Raw genomic sequence first — 15,226 nt, forward strand, 5'->3', positions numbered from 1 at the left:
CATTCTCAATTGACAGACACGCATGTCATGAGAATACGACATGGCTTGCAGATCTCCAACTGAGGTCTCTAAGGGTCCTCAGAGGCCAGAGTCCAACTTCCTTCTCATGTCTAGGGGAGGAAATAGACCTATGGAGGGGAAGTGACATCACACAGGCACTAAGAGTCACAAGCAAGATTTGAACCCAGGTCCCCCAATACTAGTACTACATATGGCCTCTCGGATCAGAGGACCCCAAGTAGGGTCTTTGAGAGCTGCTGTGGTCATGCTGAACTTCCTCTACTCACACCAGGAGCCTAAGGTAACTCTGTAGGACTTTCCTTTAAGGAGCAGAGCCTATCATCACTTCCTTCCAATTGACAGAAGGGCAGGATGATGCAAGGCAAGGCAGAGCTAGCTCCACTTGAGAGGTGACGAAGGGCTAAGGTAAATGACCGAATGGGGGTGGGTCTAGAAGTCAGGGGGTCTGCTGTTTGCCAGCTCAGGCCTCTGTCTGTCCTACCTTCCATTTCAACAGCTCCAAATTCACTGGTCATTCCACCTTCTTCAGCACTCTCTGGGGGAGCCAGGGTCTAGAGGGGAACAAAGGGCAGAGGATTATGGGAGCAGAGGGAAGAAGCAGGCCATTCTCTTCTCTCATTCTAAGGGCCTGGCTTTGTTTTTGGCTTGCTGCTCTCCTGCCAGGGGGAGAAATCAATCAGTGGCATTGCTGAGCCAAGTGGACCAAATGGTCCAGTAGCAATTCTGCCTGAGCTAATATTGACCAATATTTCTCTGAACGAACACCAGCAAACACTGACTGAATGGGGGACTGAAGTCCAAGTGAGCCGACTTGTCAAACAAGCCCGATCTGTCTGACAAGAAGGGGAGAAGAAGAAGAAGGCTTTCAAGTTCTTCTGGGATGACAGTCAATGACCTGGAAGGCTCCTGCCACTTACGAGTCTGATCAATGTCATTTATTTCCTTTCCTGACTGGACAAAAAAAGCAGTTCTGAGCCAACAGGAGAGTGGACTTTGGGGGAAAAAATCCCCAGACAAACCGCTATTGTCCCAGGCAGAACAGACATGTGTGAGGAGAAGGAAAGGTAGCAGCTTCTGGTCAGTGCCAGAGGAAGGAAGAGACAGCAGAATCCCCCAGGGGCATGGTCTGTCTTAACTATCACTACACCTAATTCATGTGACAATAGTATACCATTACTCCTTCTGGTGAGCTGAGGCAGGCTTCCAGCCAGCTGGCTGTAGGACTTCCTGATCAGCCCAGGACTTGCCTATCCACCTTGAACATTCACAGAAAAATGTGACAGCTAAAATGGAAAGAACAATGAGGGGAGTGCGAGAGGGGGAGGCAGTGGTAGAGAAATGCAATCTTTTAAAAATTTCTTCTCCATTTTTTTCTTTCTTTTTCATGTTGTTTTTTCCTTAGTTCTAATTCCTCTTTCACAACATGACTAATATGGAAATATGGTAAACACAACTGTACATGTACAACTTGTATCTGATTGTTCACTGCATGGGGGGGGAAGGGACGGGGGGAGAAAAGCGTGGAACTCAACTTGCAAAGAAGATAATGCTGATAACTGTCTTTGCATGCAATCAGAAAACTAATAAATCAATAAAATAAAGAGAAATTCAATCAGCTAAGGCAGCAGAATATGTGCACTTGCCCTAACCAAAACAATTCCATAGCAAGACCCTTTAAACACCTGAGGCCAATTACTGTCCTCCTCACTAAAGGTCCCTTCCAGATCAACAGGGTTTCAACTATCTCCCCGGAACTGTTCTGTTCTAAAGCTTCTCCAGGCTGGAAGGCTCTACAATTCCATTAGAATATGAAATACAATGCCCTAGGTCACTAGAATCAAGTACTGAAGACTATTTTGTTATTCAAAATAGGAACTCAAGTAAAATCTCATGAATTCAAATGAAGCTCAGACTAAAGACACTGACTAGTACAACCTGGGAAGGTCTGCTTAGGAAATAAAGTCACAGAGAGGAGAGTGCAGGGAGAATGACTAGACTACTAAGAGAAGAGCATTTTTTCAAGCAACGAGTCATCAATCTGTTAATTACAAAGTACTTAAGTCCCCCAAGAATCATAACTTGTGATTGTGCAGATTCCTGAAGCTGGTAAAGTCAAAGATTAACCAACTCCATCTATGAAGTGTTTCCAGGTATGTAAAATGAGCCACCCAATCTAGGTTTAATCAGGCCTGGACCATGAAGGCCAACAACAAAGAGCTGAGGCCTTGTGCTTGATAGAAAGAGAGCAGGTAGGAGTTGTTGTTGTCAAGAAGTTGTTCTCATTGTGGTCCTCTTCTGCTTCCACAAAATCTTCCCACTGAAGGCCCCAATGCCTCTACCTGGCCTCCAAGGATCTCCAAATTCTGCTGTCACTTTAGCAACATATTCCACTAGACTGACCTCACTGCCCTCCCCTCTCCAAATACACCGTTCCCTCTGTCCACACCCCCCAGCCACCCTTTGACATCACATTCCCTCCACCTTCTGCAGGCCTTCCTCGGTTTCCCATTGATGCTAGATCCTGTCTAGTCTTTGTCTGGACGTCGTTGTTTGCACGTTGCCTCCCCCACAAGACTGTGTGCTCCTTGAGCGCAGGGCCTATCTCTTTGAATCCCCAGCACCTAGCACAGACCTGGCACATGATTGCTTGTGATAGAGCAGGTGGCTTCCCGGTGGCGGTGATGTTATGTGCACAATGTTCCACCTATGGCAAACACTTACAGCTCTGTTCAATGTGTGGTGGGATGAGAATGGATGGGAATGCAATGAGCAATGTGAAGAATGAAGGAAAGCCTGGGAAGATGGGCATGAAGTGAACAACACCGACAAGGACAACTACAGATGCAGTAAAAATCGCACAATGACCAACAGTCTCTGAAAAATGCTGAACAAAGCTGAGTCCTAGAAAGGGGGGCCCAGCCGTGTGGCATTCAGCATTCATAGCGCTTGTGTGGCTTGGCTGTTCTTTTCCCTTTGAAATCTTTGTTACACAGGATGACTGGTTGGGTAAGGGAGGGAGATATTCAGAAAGGATGGCAGCTCAAGACTCCCTGGCACTGACCTCTCTGAGTTAAAGCCCACACTTCCCTTTGCTTTAACAAATATCAATTCTGGGGCTTCCACTGATGGGCCAGTTCTAATCATTTAGACTGAACTCTACCTCTCTAAAACTTCCCCCAAAGTGTTCCTAGTCTTGAACGTAGGAAAGTTGGACAAATAGACTAGTCCTTTTCCCATATCAAGACCCTTTAAACACCTGAGGCCAGGTACTGTCCTCCTCACCAAAGGCTATCAAGCTCCCTGGTCTTCAGTACTCTAAATTATCCCCGTTTCCTTTCCTAGCAATATGATGACCCCGTGAGAGACCATTCTTCCTGCCTCATGTCTGTTCTCATTTCACCATTAAGATCCTGGGAGCTCTTTGGGCCACCATGTCACACTGTGGGGTCTTACAGAGATCACAGTGCACTGAAACCCCTCCATCTTTTTGTATGAACTCTTGGTGAGTCATACCTCCTTTGGCCAGCTTGAACTCAAATGTTCTCTCATTGAACTCCTCTGTTATATTCCCAGTGTAGCCCAATCAGCAATAATGATCTGAATTTGTATGTATGTCACAGGGAATCAGGAAAATACAGACAATGCATCTCATTTCCATTCTATTGTTAGTAAACCCATCACCATAGGAAACTTTCACAATGGTGACCAGTACACAGCATTATAGATCAAAAGTAAATGCATAATATAGAGACCATCCGAGAGAATTCACTCTTACATCAGCCATATTGGATGAGGTTTCAGTTTCATTCATGTCTACAACTGGAAATTCAGGAGCTGGAATCTGAGGAGGAAAAAAAAAATTAAGGGAAACTTTAAATCCAAGAATTTCAGTTCAATGTTCTTGATTGTTGTAACACAACAAAAGACTTCTGATGAGGGCATTGGGAGGTCGCGCTGCTAGAGCCAGTTCTTACTCTGGAGAGTTGAATTTTCAATTTTTACTATGAGCTCTTATACCTTGGAAATTGGCACATGGAACAAATCGGGGCTTGATTGTTGTTGATTGTCTAAACTTAACAGAGTAAAGAAGAAAATGCTAATGAGACAGATTTAACTTCAAACAAAGTTGTCTTGTGCATATTTCCCCCAGTGAGCCAGTTGTTAAATATGCACCGCCACCACACTCTGCCTCGCAACAAAGGCAACACGTCAGCAAAAGGGGAAACTATGGAATGGAATTAGACCACAAACTTCATAATGTAGTCTGTTCCCAGGCAATTCTTTGAGGCTCTAAGTTATAGCTGGACTGTTGATAATGTAACAGTGAAGGGACTTTGCATTCTGGGAGTTCCCATGACTACACCAAGAAAAAGGTCCTGCTGTTTTAACAAGGATTTTTTTTAAGTGAATCAGTCATAGTGAACTCAATAATAATAATAAGATGACATTGCAAAGACATGCATATTAGAAAACTGCAAAGAATGGCTATATCTTCTGATTTTTTTAGTCACACTGAGTACTGTCCTCAGAGCCAAGAGGTCTGGCCTTTGGTCTTGGCTTAGCTCCTAAGTTTCCTTGACTATTGGGGATTATGAAAATGATAAAATGGGGAGAAAAAACCAACATGTTATTTTCCAAATACAAATGTTTGTGAATCTGAGACCTGCCATTCTCTGTCCAGGTCCCAGAATAAAGAGCTGCCCTCACCTCACTCAGAAGATCAGAGTTTGGATTCAGTTTCTTTCCAGATAGCATGGAGTGCAGCTCCTCCAGATTAGCTTCAATACGACTCAGAAATGCCCGAATTTCATTCCTTAATTGAAGAGAAAAAGGGAAGTTAAAAATCTATGTGAAAAGCAAATGAAAGCCCATGGAAAATGTGGCAATTTAGCTGATGGGGATTCATATGGCTTGAGCCTGACACCACAGGATATCCTTGGGCAAATATCACAAAACATAAATTTCATAGATTGTGGCACGTCCTAGAACATGAAACCACTAACCATATGGCCTTCTTCACGTCTAGTCTCTAAAGCCCATTGCTATTCATGAGGCCAGCACCATCACTCATAGGGTAAATCTGAGACATAGTGTTCTTCCTCACTTCCAAGGCAACATAGTCAAATTCTGAATTCTGAGAGAGGGAAGGGACAATGTGTGTGTCTACATATGTGCATGCATATGCAGAAACATACTTGAAGAATTCTAAATAGGAAACCCTCTTCAATCTTTTCCAAAGGGAGGTAAGTCTTTATGCCCAGGTATGCCCAGAATACTCCACTGGCCTAAGAGGAAGGGAGGAAGGAGCTGCTAGGAATTGCAACAAGCTCATCAATATTGTAAAACAAATAAGATTTAGAAATAGCTACATTTCTTCCAGCAGCAAGAAATGTCCCATTTGTTCAGACTTTCTCTCATCAAATAATAGGCATTTGGTGTTTATAGTTGAATGAATGAATGAATTGCACTTTGCTAGAAATCTGTCAATAGATGGAAAACCCAGCACTCAGAAAATAAAAGAATCACAGCAATCTTGTAAGCACAGAAATAGTTATAGCTCGGGACATGGTTCCAAAGTGTAAGTATTCATTCATTCAGTGAGGTCTGCTGAAAACACACTACCTATTTCAATTGGCTATTTGTTAAGCACCCACTTTCTATAGGCCCAGTATTTAATACGGGGAATACAAAGCTCTTTGAAAACCAAAATCATCCGTGTCCTCAAGTTCTCAATCTATTACTTACATACACCAGCAAGTATGACCCGAGGGAGAATTGAAATGAGACAAAGGGGAGCACCACCCCAGATACTCGGAGATTTGTTCTTATTGAAGTACTGCTCTGAATACCAATTGCCTAGGCCCCCATGCAAGGACTCAAGCTGAAGTTCTGCTAAGACCTAGTGAGATATGGGGTGGGGAGGGTTTTGGGCATCGGTCATTTCAGTTCTATCTTGCCAGAAAGAAAACCAAGTGCACATGAAGCTCTGGACATTCTATTGGACCTGCAGGACATCATGATTCATTTGGTCAACCTACTTTGGATTATTTTCCTCTCTCATTTTTATTTTTTTGTTATAAGGGATGGCTTAGTGAGTATGAAAGAAATATAAACAGAATAAAACTGCTGTTTCACAAGAATACATAAAGGAGAAAATTTTTAGGAAGACACCTAAAAGGTACCATAGAAAATGAAGTAATTTCAGTACTAAATGTGTATGCACCAAAGCAGTATAGCATCCAAATTCTTAGAGGAGAAGATATATGAGTTAAAGGAGGACACAGACAGCAAAACTACTCTGCTGGTACACCTCAATCTCCCTCTCTCAGAATTAGATAAATCTAACCTTGAAATAAATAAGAAGTTAAGGAGGTGAATAGAATGCTAGAAAAATTAGATATGATAAATCTCTTGAGAAAACTGAACGGGAATAAAAAGGAATATACCATTTTCCCCCTGTGTATATGGCATCTACACAAAAACTGACCACAAATTAGGGCAGAAAAATCTCAAAATCAAATGTAGAAAGGCAGAGATATTGAATGCCCTCTTTTGAGATCATGATGAAATAAAAATCACGTATAATAAAAGGTCATGCAAAGATAGATTAAAAACCAACTGAAAACTAAATAACTTAATTTTAAAGATTGCGTAGATAAAACAGCAAATCATAGAAATAATTATTAATTTCATCCAAGACAATGATAATAAGGAGACAACATAGCAAAACTTTTGGGATACAGCCAAAGTAGTTATTAGGGGAAATTTTATATCTCTAAATGCTTACATGAATAAAATAGAGAAAGAGGAAATCAATGAATTGGGCATGCAATTAAAAAGCTAGAGAAAAACAAATTAAAAAATTCTCAATTAAATGCCAAATCAGAGATTCTGAAAATTAAAAGAGTGATTAATGAAATTGAAAGGAAACTACTGAACAAACAAATAAAACCAAGAATTGGTTTTATGGAAAAAATCAATAAAATGGATAGGCCTTTGGTTAATCCGATAAAAAGAAAAGAAGAAAACCAAATAACCAGTATCGGAAATAAAAAAGGTAAACTCACCACCAATGAGGAGGAAATTAAAAACAATAATTCGGAGCTATTTTGCCCAACTGTGTGCCATTAAACCTGAAAAACCTAAGTGAAATGGATGAATATTTACGAAACTACAAATTACCCAGATTAACAGAAGAGGAAATTAAATGCTTAAATAACCCCATTTCACAAAAAGAAATTGAACAAGTCATCAATGAATGTCCTAAGAAAAATCTCCAGGGCGAACAATTCATTCCAATCCTATATAAACTATTTGAAAAAATAAGTTAAGGAGGAGTTCTTCCAAATTCCTTCTATGACAACAGTATGGTACTGATACCTAAACCAGGAAGAGTCAAAATATAGAAAGAAAATTATAGACCAATTTTCATAAAGAACAGTAATGCAAAAAATTTAAAGATAATATTAGCAAAATGATAACAGCAATTATCACTAGGATAATATACTATGATCAGGTGGGATTTATACCAGTAATGCAGGGTTGGGTTAATATTAAGAAAACTATCAGTATAATTGATCAAATTAAGAAAACAAAAATGAATAGAAATCATATGATTATATCAATAGATGCTGAAAAAGCTTTTTGACAAAATACAGCACTCACTCCTATTAAAAAGACTAGAGACGGGGCAGCTAGGTGGTGCAGTGGATAGAGCACTAGCCCAGGAATCAGGAGTACCTGAATTCAAATCCAACCTCAGACACTTAATAATTACCTAGCTGTGTGGCCTTGGGCAAGCCACTTAACCCCATTGCCTTGCAAAAAAAAAAAAAAAAAAAACCACTAGAGAGCATAGGAATAAATGGCGGTATATAAAACCATCAGCAATATTATATGTAATGGGGATGATTTAGAAGCTTTCTTAGAAAAAAACAGGGTGAAACAGGGATACCCATTATCACCACTATTATTCCATATCGTATTAGAAATTTTAGCTTTAGCAATAAGAGAAGAAAAAGAAATTGAAGGAATTAAAATAGCCAATGAGGAAACAAAACTCTCACTCATTGCAGATGATGATGACATATTTAGAGAATCCTAGAAAATCAACTAAAAAACTACCTGAAGCAATTGGCAACTTTAGCAGAGTTGCAGGATATAAAATTAACCCACATAAAATCATCAGCATTTCTATATATGACCAACAAAGCACAGCAGGAAGAGATTGAAAGAAAAATTTCATTTAAATTAACTGTAGACAACGTAAAATGCTTAGGAGTCTACCTACCAGGACATACTGAGAAACTATAGAAAAACAATTACAAAATACTTTTCACACAAATAAGAACAAATCTAAAGAACTGGACAAAAGTCAATTGCTCAGGGCAACTAGATGGCATAGTGGAATAGAGAACAGGCCCTGGAGTCAGGAGAACCTGAGTTCAAATCCGACCTCAGATACTTAACAATTACTGAGCTGTGTGACTTAGGGCAAGTCACTTAACTCCAACTGTGCTAAATAAATAAAAAAATGTAAAAAAAATTTTAAAAGGTCAATTGCTCATGGGTAAGCTTAGCTAATATAATAAAAATGACAATTCTATTCAAATTAAATGACTTATTTAAACTACCAAATAATTATTTTATTGAGTTAGAAAAAATAGTAACAAAATTCATATGGAAGAATAAAATTTCAAGAATATCAAGGGAATTAATGAAAAAAAAAATGCCAAGGCAGGTGGCTCAGCTGTACCAAATCTAAAATTATGTTTTAAAGCAGCAGACATCAAAACTGTTAATACTGGAAGGACTCATTTCTAAACTATATAGAGAACTGAGGCAAATGTATAAGACCACAAGTCATTCTCCACTTGAAAAATGGTCAAAGGTCATGAACAAGCTCTTCTCAGATGAGTAAATTAAAACTCTCTATAGCCATATAAAATGCTTTAAAGCATTACTGATTAGAGAAATATAAATTAAAACAACTCTGAGGCATCACTTTACCCTTCTCAGTTGGCCTATGTGACAAAAATGGACGAGGATCCATGTTGAAATGGATATGGGAATACTGGGACATAATGTATTGTTGGTGGAGTTGTGAGCCAATCTTTCTGGAGAGCAATTTGGAACTGCACCCAAAGGACTAGGAAAACTGTGCACATCCTTTGATCCACTATTAGATCTGTGTCCCAAAGAGATCACAAAAAGGGAAAAAGGCCCACATGTACAAAAATATTGAAAGCAGCTCAGCTCTTTTTATACTAGCAAAGAATTGGAAATGAAGGGAATACTCATCTATTGCAAAATGGCTTAACAAATTGTGGTATGTGAATGTGATGGAGTACTATGGTTCTGTAAGAAACGATGAGCAGCTGGACTTCAGAAAAGCCCAGAAAGACCTGCATGAACTGATGCTGAGTACAGTGAACAGAACTAGAAGAACACTATTCACATGAATAGCAACACAGCTATGATGAACTTGCTCCTCTCAGGAATACAATAATCAAAGCCAATTCTAAAGGACTTGTGATGGAAAATTACCATCCATATTCAGAGAGGGAACCATGAAGTCTGAATGCAGGCCAAAGTTTAGTATTTTCAATTTTTAAAATGTGTTTTATAGTTTTTTTTCCTCTCATGGTTTTCTTGTCCTTTTTTGTTCTGATTCTCCCTTCACAACATGATTAATATGGATATATGTTTAACATGGTGATACATATAAAACCTATATTAGACTGTTCTCTGTCAAAGAGAAGGGTTAGAGAATAGAGCGAGAGAGAAAAATGTGAAACTCAAAACCTTTACAAAACATGATTGTTGAAAACTATCCTTACATGTAGTTGGAAAAAATTAATTTATTAAAATTTTTAAAAAGAATACAGAAGTGAGATGCCATTGAAACTGGCCCACAGTTTAACTGTAAATTGAGGGACTAAGACTAGATGATCTCCAAGGCCATTCTGGTTGTAAATCCTATGTTCTATGATCCTACATTACATTCGGTCTGAAAGATTTTGCAATAAATTTTGTCACATGAAAAGAAAAAAACAGAAAATCAACCGATGGGCATGCTGTTGGGCAAGCTTCATTTTCCTGTGCCTGGCAAAGTTCACGTAAGCCCACCTTCTCCCCATGAGTGAGGGGGAGGGGGAGCACAGACGTGGAGGGTGGTCAGGAGAACACAGGTCCAGATCAAATGCTAGAATATGCCAACACTGTCCACTTCTGGAAAGGGTTGCTGACGGGGCTGAAACTGGGGCCACCGCCTCTCCCTTACATGCCATTTCTAGTTTTTTCCTGGGTAGAGATTTGCTGACACTAGTGTCTTCACAGTTCCAATTTAGTATGGCTTTCTGCTGAAGCGCACACAACCTTCTCACTTCAGGAAGTGAAGACGTCCTGTTATTGTTTTGGGGCCAAGCCTCAAATAGCTACTTATACATGTATGAATTCTGCCACAGCTGAGTAACAGCCCAAAGGGATTCTTCTCTGTCCCCTGAAGATGCCTGGTCTCCTCTGTCCCTGGCATCTTCTTATTCCTTAAGCTTGGAATTCCTTCCCTTCTTCCCTGTCTCTTTGTGTCTGTCTGTCTGTCTCTCTCCTTCCTATGGCCTCCTCACCTCCTGAATTCTTGCTAAATCATCCTTTCAAGTCCAATTCAAATCATACTTCTTTATTTCCCTCGTCATGTGCTTCCTTCTGTCTTGGAGTCCAAACTGTGGCCCTTGCTAGCTCCTAAGCTCCATGGGGCAGGCACATAGGTGTGGAACAAGGGAGGTGAAAGGAACTCAGAGAGGAGGCTAAGGGCTTCCTTTCTGGCTATCCCCATTGGGGGTTTTGTGTTTGTGTTTTGGGTGAGGGATGACAAGAAAGGGAGAGTTCTCTTCCTTGACTGCTTCTTGTTGTCTCACCAAACTTCCATGACCACCACGTTTTCAGAAATCTTGACTTGAGAGTCAGAAGAACTGGATTCAAATCCCACCCCTGCTAGTTACCAGTTGAATAGCTTTGAGCAAATCACTTCTCTCTGGGTCTTAGTTTCCTGCCTTATAAAATGATGGAGTTTGATAAATTATCTATTTTCCAAAGGAAGCAATTGCTACATAAGAGAGAATACATTTCACATAAGGCTTCCTTTCCTGTTCTATATGGGAAGGTTTCTGTTGGCTAGTGCAACAGGCAGAAGGGTAAGATTCGGAATTTCAATGAATATAAACAACTCCCTCTTCCAAACAACAGTGTTAGAGAAGCACCTGGGACAGTTATGGGCCAGCAGTAGGTCTTGAACCCAGAACATGTAGGGTCAAAGACCAGCTCTCTATACATTAAGCCACACTGTCTCTAAATTTCCTAATAAAAAGATAACCCAGAAAACCAAACACAAAACAATCACAAGGACTAGGATGAGGTCCATTCCAAAGCAGTCTCTCTATAGGCCATGAACCCAAAGGGATTTGGGTCTTAATAGTCTCAATGCTAACTATCCAGGCTGACTCTAAACCCTCCCCTCAAATGAGCCAAAGTGAGGAGGGTCTCAAGGTTCCTACTGATTCTGATGTCAACTAGGAATATGGAAAGTGGCAGACCCCATTTTGAATGGTGCCTATCAGTTACTGCAATTATCCACCTGCCAACCAGAGCCCCTCAATTCCCTCCTCTACTCTGAGGACTTCAACTGGCAGCAACGACCCCTTCTCGAACCCTACCATGGTGGCCTAAATGGCTTCAAAAGATTGAGAAGTATAGCCACTTATTGAATGTGCTCTCCCAGACCTCCCTGATGGGAGTAGAGTACCTGCTCAAAAAGCCACCACCCTGGGGGAATAAATGATTGTCATTCAAGATGGAGTCAATAACCACAGCAGGGTCTTCAGAATCAATGGCCTGGGAGGAGTGGAAGTCCAGAGGAAAGTCTCCAATATCTTCAGGCTCCAGGGAATCCTCAGTGATTTGAAGTGGACAGTCTGTCATATCCAAGTCCAGCCCGAATGATGGTATCACATATACTGGGGATAGATGGTCTTCCCTAAGAAATAATCAACATGTGGATACTGGTCAGCTCAGAGGTATTTAGGGTCTCCTCCGATACCACATATGCCAAGTCATTCAAAACAAGACAAATGGTGTCACAAGTATGTATGACCAAGGACATCTATGACAGGGAACTCATCAGGGAACAATAAATATTCACAGCAGTACTTGCTGTGGTAGCCCAGAACCAGAAACCGAGAGAATGTCTATTAACTGGGCACATGAATGCCACGGAATATTCCTATGAATAAGAAATAATGATTTCAGAGAAACCCAGGAAGACTCAGATGTACTAATACAAAGTAGAGTGAGATGAGCCAGGAGAAAGATGTACCCAACAGCAACACTTACAAGACAAACAACTGATAGATCCAATCAGGGCTCTTAGAGGGGCTGCGTCAATACAGAAAAAGATAAATTTCCAGGCATGAGCAGTGTGTTGATAAGTTTTGCTGGATTGTATGCATTTGTACCAAAAGCAGGATTTCAATTTTTTGAGGGAAGAGTTGTGGGGAAGTCAGGGTGGGAGAAGAAGCAGTGATTCACAAAACAAAAGAAAAGATGATTAATGACCTGTAAAAAAATCCACAGGAGAAGAAGTAGAGTAGAAGATACAGACGTGCAGGGTATTGAAGTGACTGTATTTAACTCAACCCAACTTCAAAATAATTCTCAACAAAAGAAAGACAAGCTGGCAAGAATGGAGGAAGAGTTCTCCGAGAAGCACCTCGAGCACACAGAGAGGCCTACAGTGGAATGGGAGCACTTTCTCCAGTCCCCTGAGGGAAGTCTTCTGGATGCATTATTGAGCTCTATACCACCACTGGGGCCAGCCTGGCGATCGTTCCCCTCCTCCACCTTGGTGCACTCTAAGGCCAACAGAAAACAAAAACAAGAACTAACAGGTCATGTGGTAGCAGGGGCAGGGCAAGACTTGGATGAGGATGGGTTTTGTCCATCACGGCAAAATCCATCTGTCTGGCACCATGGGCGTGTGATCCAGGAGAAAAGACACTCAATTTGGAATATATAACACAGGGTTCAAATCTCTGCTCAGTTACTTAATACCTGCAGGACCTTCCTTAGATAGGTCCCTTGCCCGCCCTGGGTCTCATTTTCCATCTCTGTAAAACAAAAGGTTAGAATACAGTGGTCTTTGGTATCCCTTCCAGCCCTCAATCTAGGATTCTATGGGTAATGTTGGATATTTGTCTATTCTTCCTTGCACAGTTCAGCCATTGCACTCATTGAATGGCTTAGTTGGCTAAACCAGCACAGGAGAGAGCAGATCAGCAGCTGGTATGACAGCTCCAAGTGCTTAATGGTCCTCTCCTTCTGCTCAGCTCCCCTGGAAACCAGGCTCCCATCAGCCACCTTGTCAAGGGAGTGCTCTGCAACAAGGAGCTTTCATCACCATCATCTATCCAAAGGGCATTTCTCAAAATCTTGAGAGGAAGGATTGGGCTTCCTCTTTCCATTTTTACTAATGGGGAAAGTGAGGTTCAAAATGGAGAAATGGAGTCACAACCAGGATTGAAGCTGGGCTTTGGTCCTTTTTCCTTTTTCCCTTCAATCATGAGACCTCAAATTGACTGGGTGTTTTTTCTTACAAGAAGGTCCCTGCTCCTCCTTTCCCCCAAGGAAGTAAAAAAGAGATGAGGAGTTGAAGAACCAAAAGGGAGAGGGGGAGGGGCAGGCCTTTCAGCTGCAGAGATGGAGAATAATTTTCTCAAAAGATCCTTTGCATGAGGCTAATTAAGTTGGACGTCCAAGGCTAATTAAGTTGCCTGAGTAAGTGTGATTTTCCATCTCCTTTTTACTTGTTGGTTTGGAGAGCTGTCAGTTCAGCAGAGCTGCCCGAATACCCCAAGTGGATAATTGGGGCTCCTCCAACTCGATGTGCTGTAGACAGGTCCACTTACTAACCATCACTCCTTCTATTATCTCCTAGGACATTTTAACAGCCAAGTTGGAACTCCACTTAAATCCTTCTTGCTATTCCATCTCTGGAGCTAAGCCTTGCTGTGGGCAGTTGGTACATGACACCCCCCCCCATTCTTCCCTCCTGATCCCCTCTGTTATCTGCCAGCAATAACCACAGAGACCCAGGAGGTGAACAGTACTAAGTAGTCCCCTCTCCTTTTTCTGCAGTTGACAGTACTGAAACTCAGCTCAGAGAGATGAACTGACTCATTAAGGCCAGTCAAAGGCAAGGTGGGCATGCACATCTCCCGATTCAGAGTCCTGGGCTCTTTCTACCATTCTACTCTTCAGGTGGTAAGGGAGCAAAAACTTACCCAACAGAGGCCAACATCTGGAGACCAGCACCAGGTATCCATCTGTTTTGGTCTTACCCTCACCTTCCCATCACAACCCACTACCTACTACAAAGGCAAAACTGTCTCTCCTCCTCAGAAACCCCCTCCCCCTCCTTCTACCATTTCCCTCCTCCTCGAATGTCCTGTCTCAGTTCTTGCCTGCCAACTTCCCCCCAGCCTAGTCCTTGGCCAGTGCCAAAAGCCTGAGGCTCCTTCCCTGGAATGTCTTCCTTCTTCAGTGGGCCTCTGCTTGGCCTACCCAGCCCTCAGTCATCACCAGGTCTCTTTTAGCTCCCCAGGCCCAATTTCTGCCTGAGGAGAGCCCTCCCTTCCACAGGGGCCTCTTTATGCAGACAAGCTTCAGGTTTGCTTTTGCAGTTATGCAGTCCTCCCATTCACCAACCAATTTTAGGGACTCTTCTAGGAGGCCCAAGTTTCCATTTCAATTTAATAACTCAACTGAATGATATTCTTTTAACCAGTCTGACATTTCTGTCCTTCAGCAGGCTACTTTGAAACATTTTATTTCTCTGATGAGCAAATGAGATTGCTCATTTGACTTCAGAGGTAAAGTGTTTCATCTGAATGTGGTGAGCTCCGTTGGTCTTAGGATGATGGTGGCTTTTGTCTCTCTATGGGCCCCCCCAGGTAAACTAGGCTCATCCTGGGGGGGGGGAAGGGAATCCTTGGTGCTCAGGGCCACACCTAAGCTGGTGAAGCAGCAGACAGTGAGAGGATCATGGGATGTAGTGCCAGGCTATCTTAGAAATCCTAGTGCTCAAGCTGGAACAGATCTCTAAGACCATTGAGGGCAACAGCCCTCATCTTCCAGGGGAAAAACAATGATTCTG

At 41.7% G+C, this 15,226-nt stretch overlaps 1 protein-coding gene across 2 annotated transcripts in view; it reads right to left on the reverse strand.

Moving 5' to 3' along the window:
- LOC141498524 (heat shock factor protein 3-like) overlaps positions 1–15,226 on the reverse strand; it is a 74,463-nt gene that overhangs the window by 2,130 nt on the left and 57,107 nt on the right. For both annotated transcript variants that reach the window (XM_074201741.1, XM_074201742.1), the window contains 4 exons: positions 11,822–12,052; positions 4,729–4,834; positions 3,797–3,862; positions 503–572 (listed from right to left, as the gene is read on the reverse strand). In XM_074201741.1, the coding sequence (XP_074057842.1) occupies positions 503–572; positions 3,797–3,862; positions 4,729–4,834; positions 11,822–12,052 (473 nt within the window). The remainder of the gene's footprint in view (positions 1–502; positions 573–3,796; positions 3,863–4,728; positions 4,835–11,821; positions 12,053–15,226) is intronic.

This window comes from Macrotis lagotis, chromosome X (assembly GCF_037893015.1).
Source record: "Macrotis lagotis isolate mMagLag1 chromosome X, bilby.v1.9.chrom.fasta, whole genome shotgun sequence".
NCBI classification, from domain to species: domain Eukaryota; kingdom Metazoa; phylum Chordata; class Mammalia; order Peramelemorphia; family Peramelidae; genus Macrotis; species Macrotis lagotis.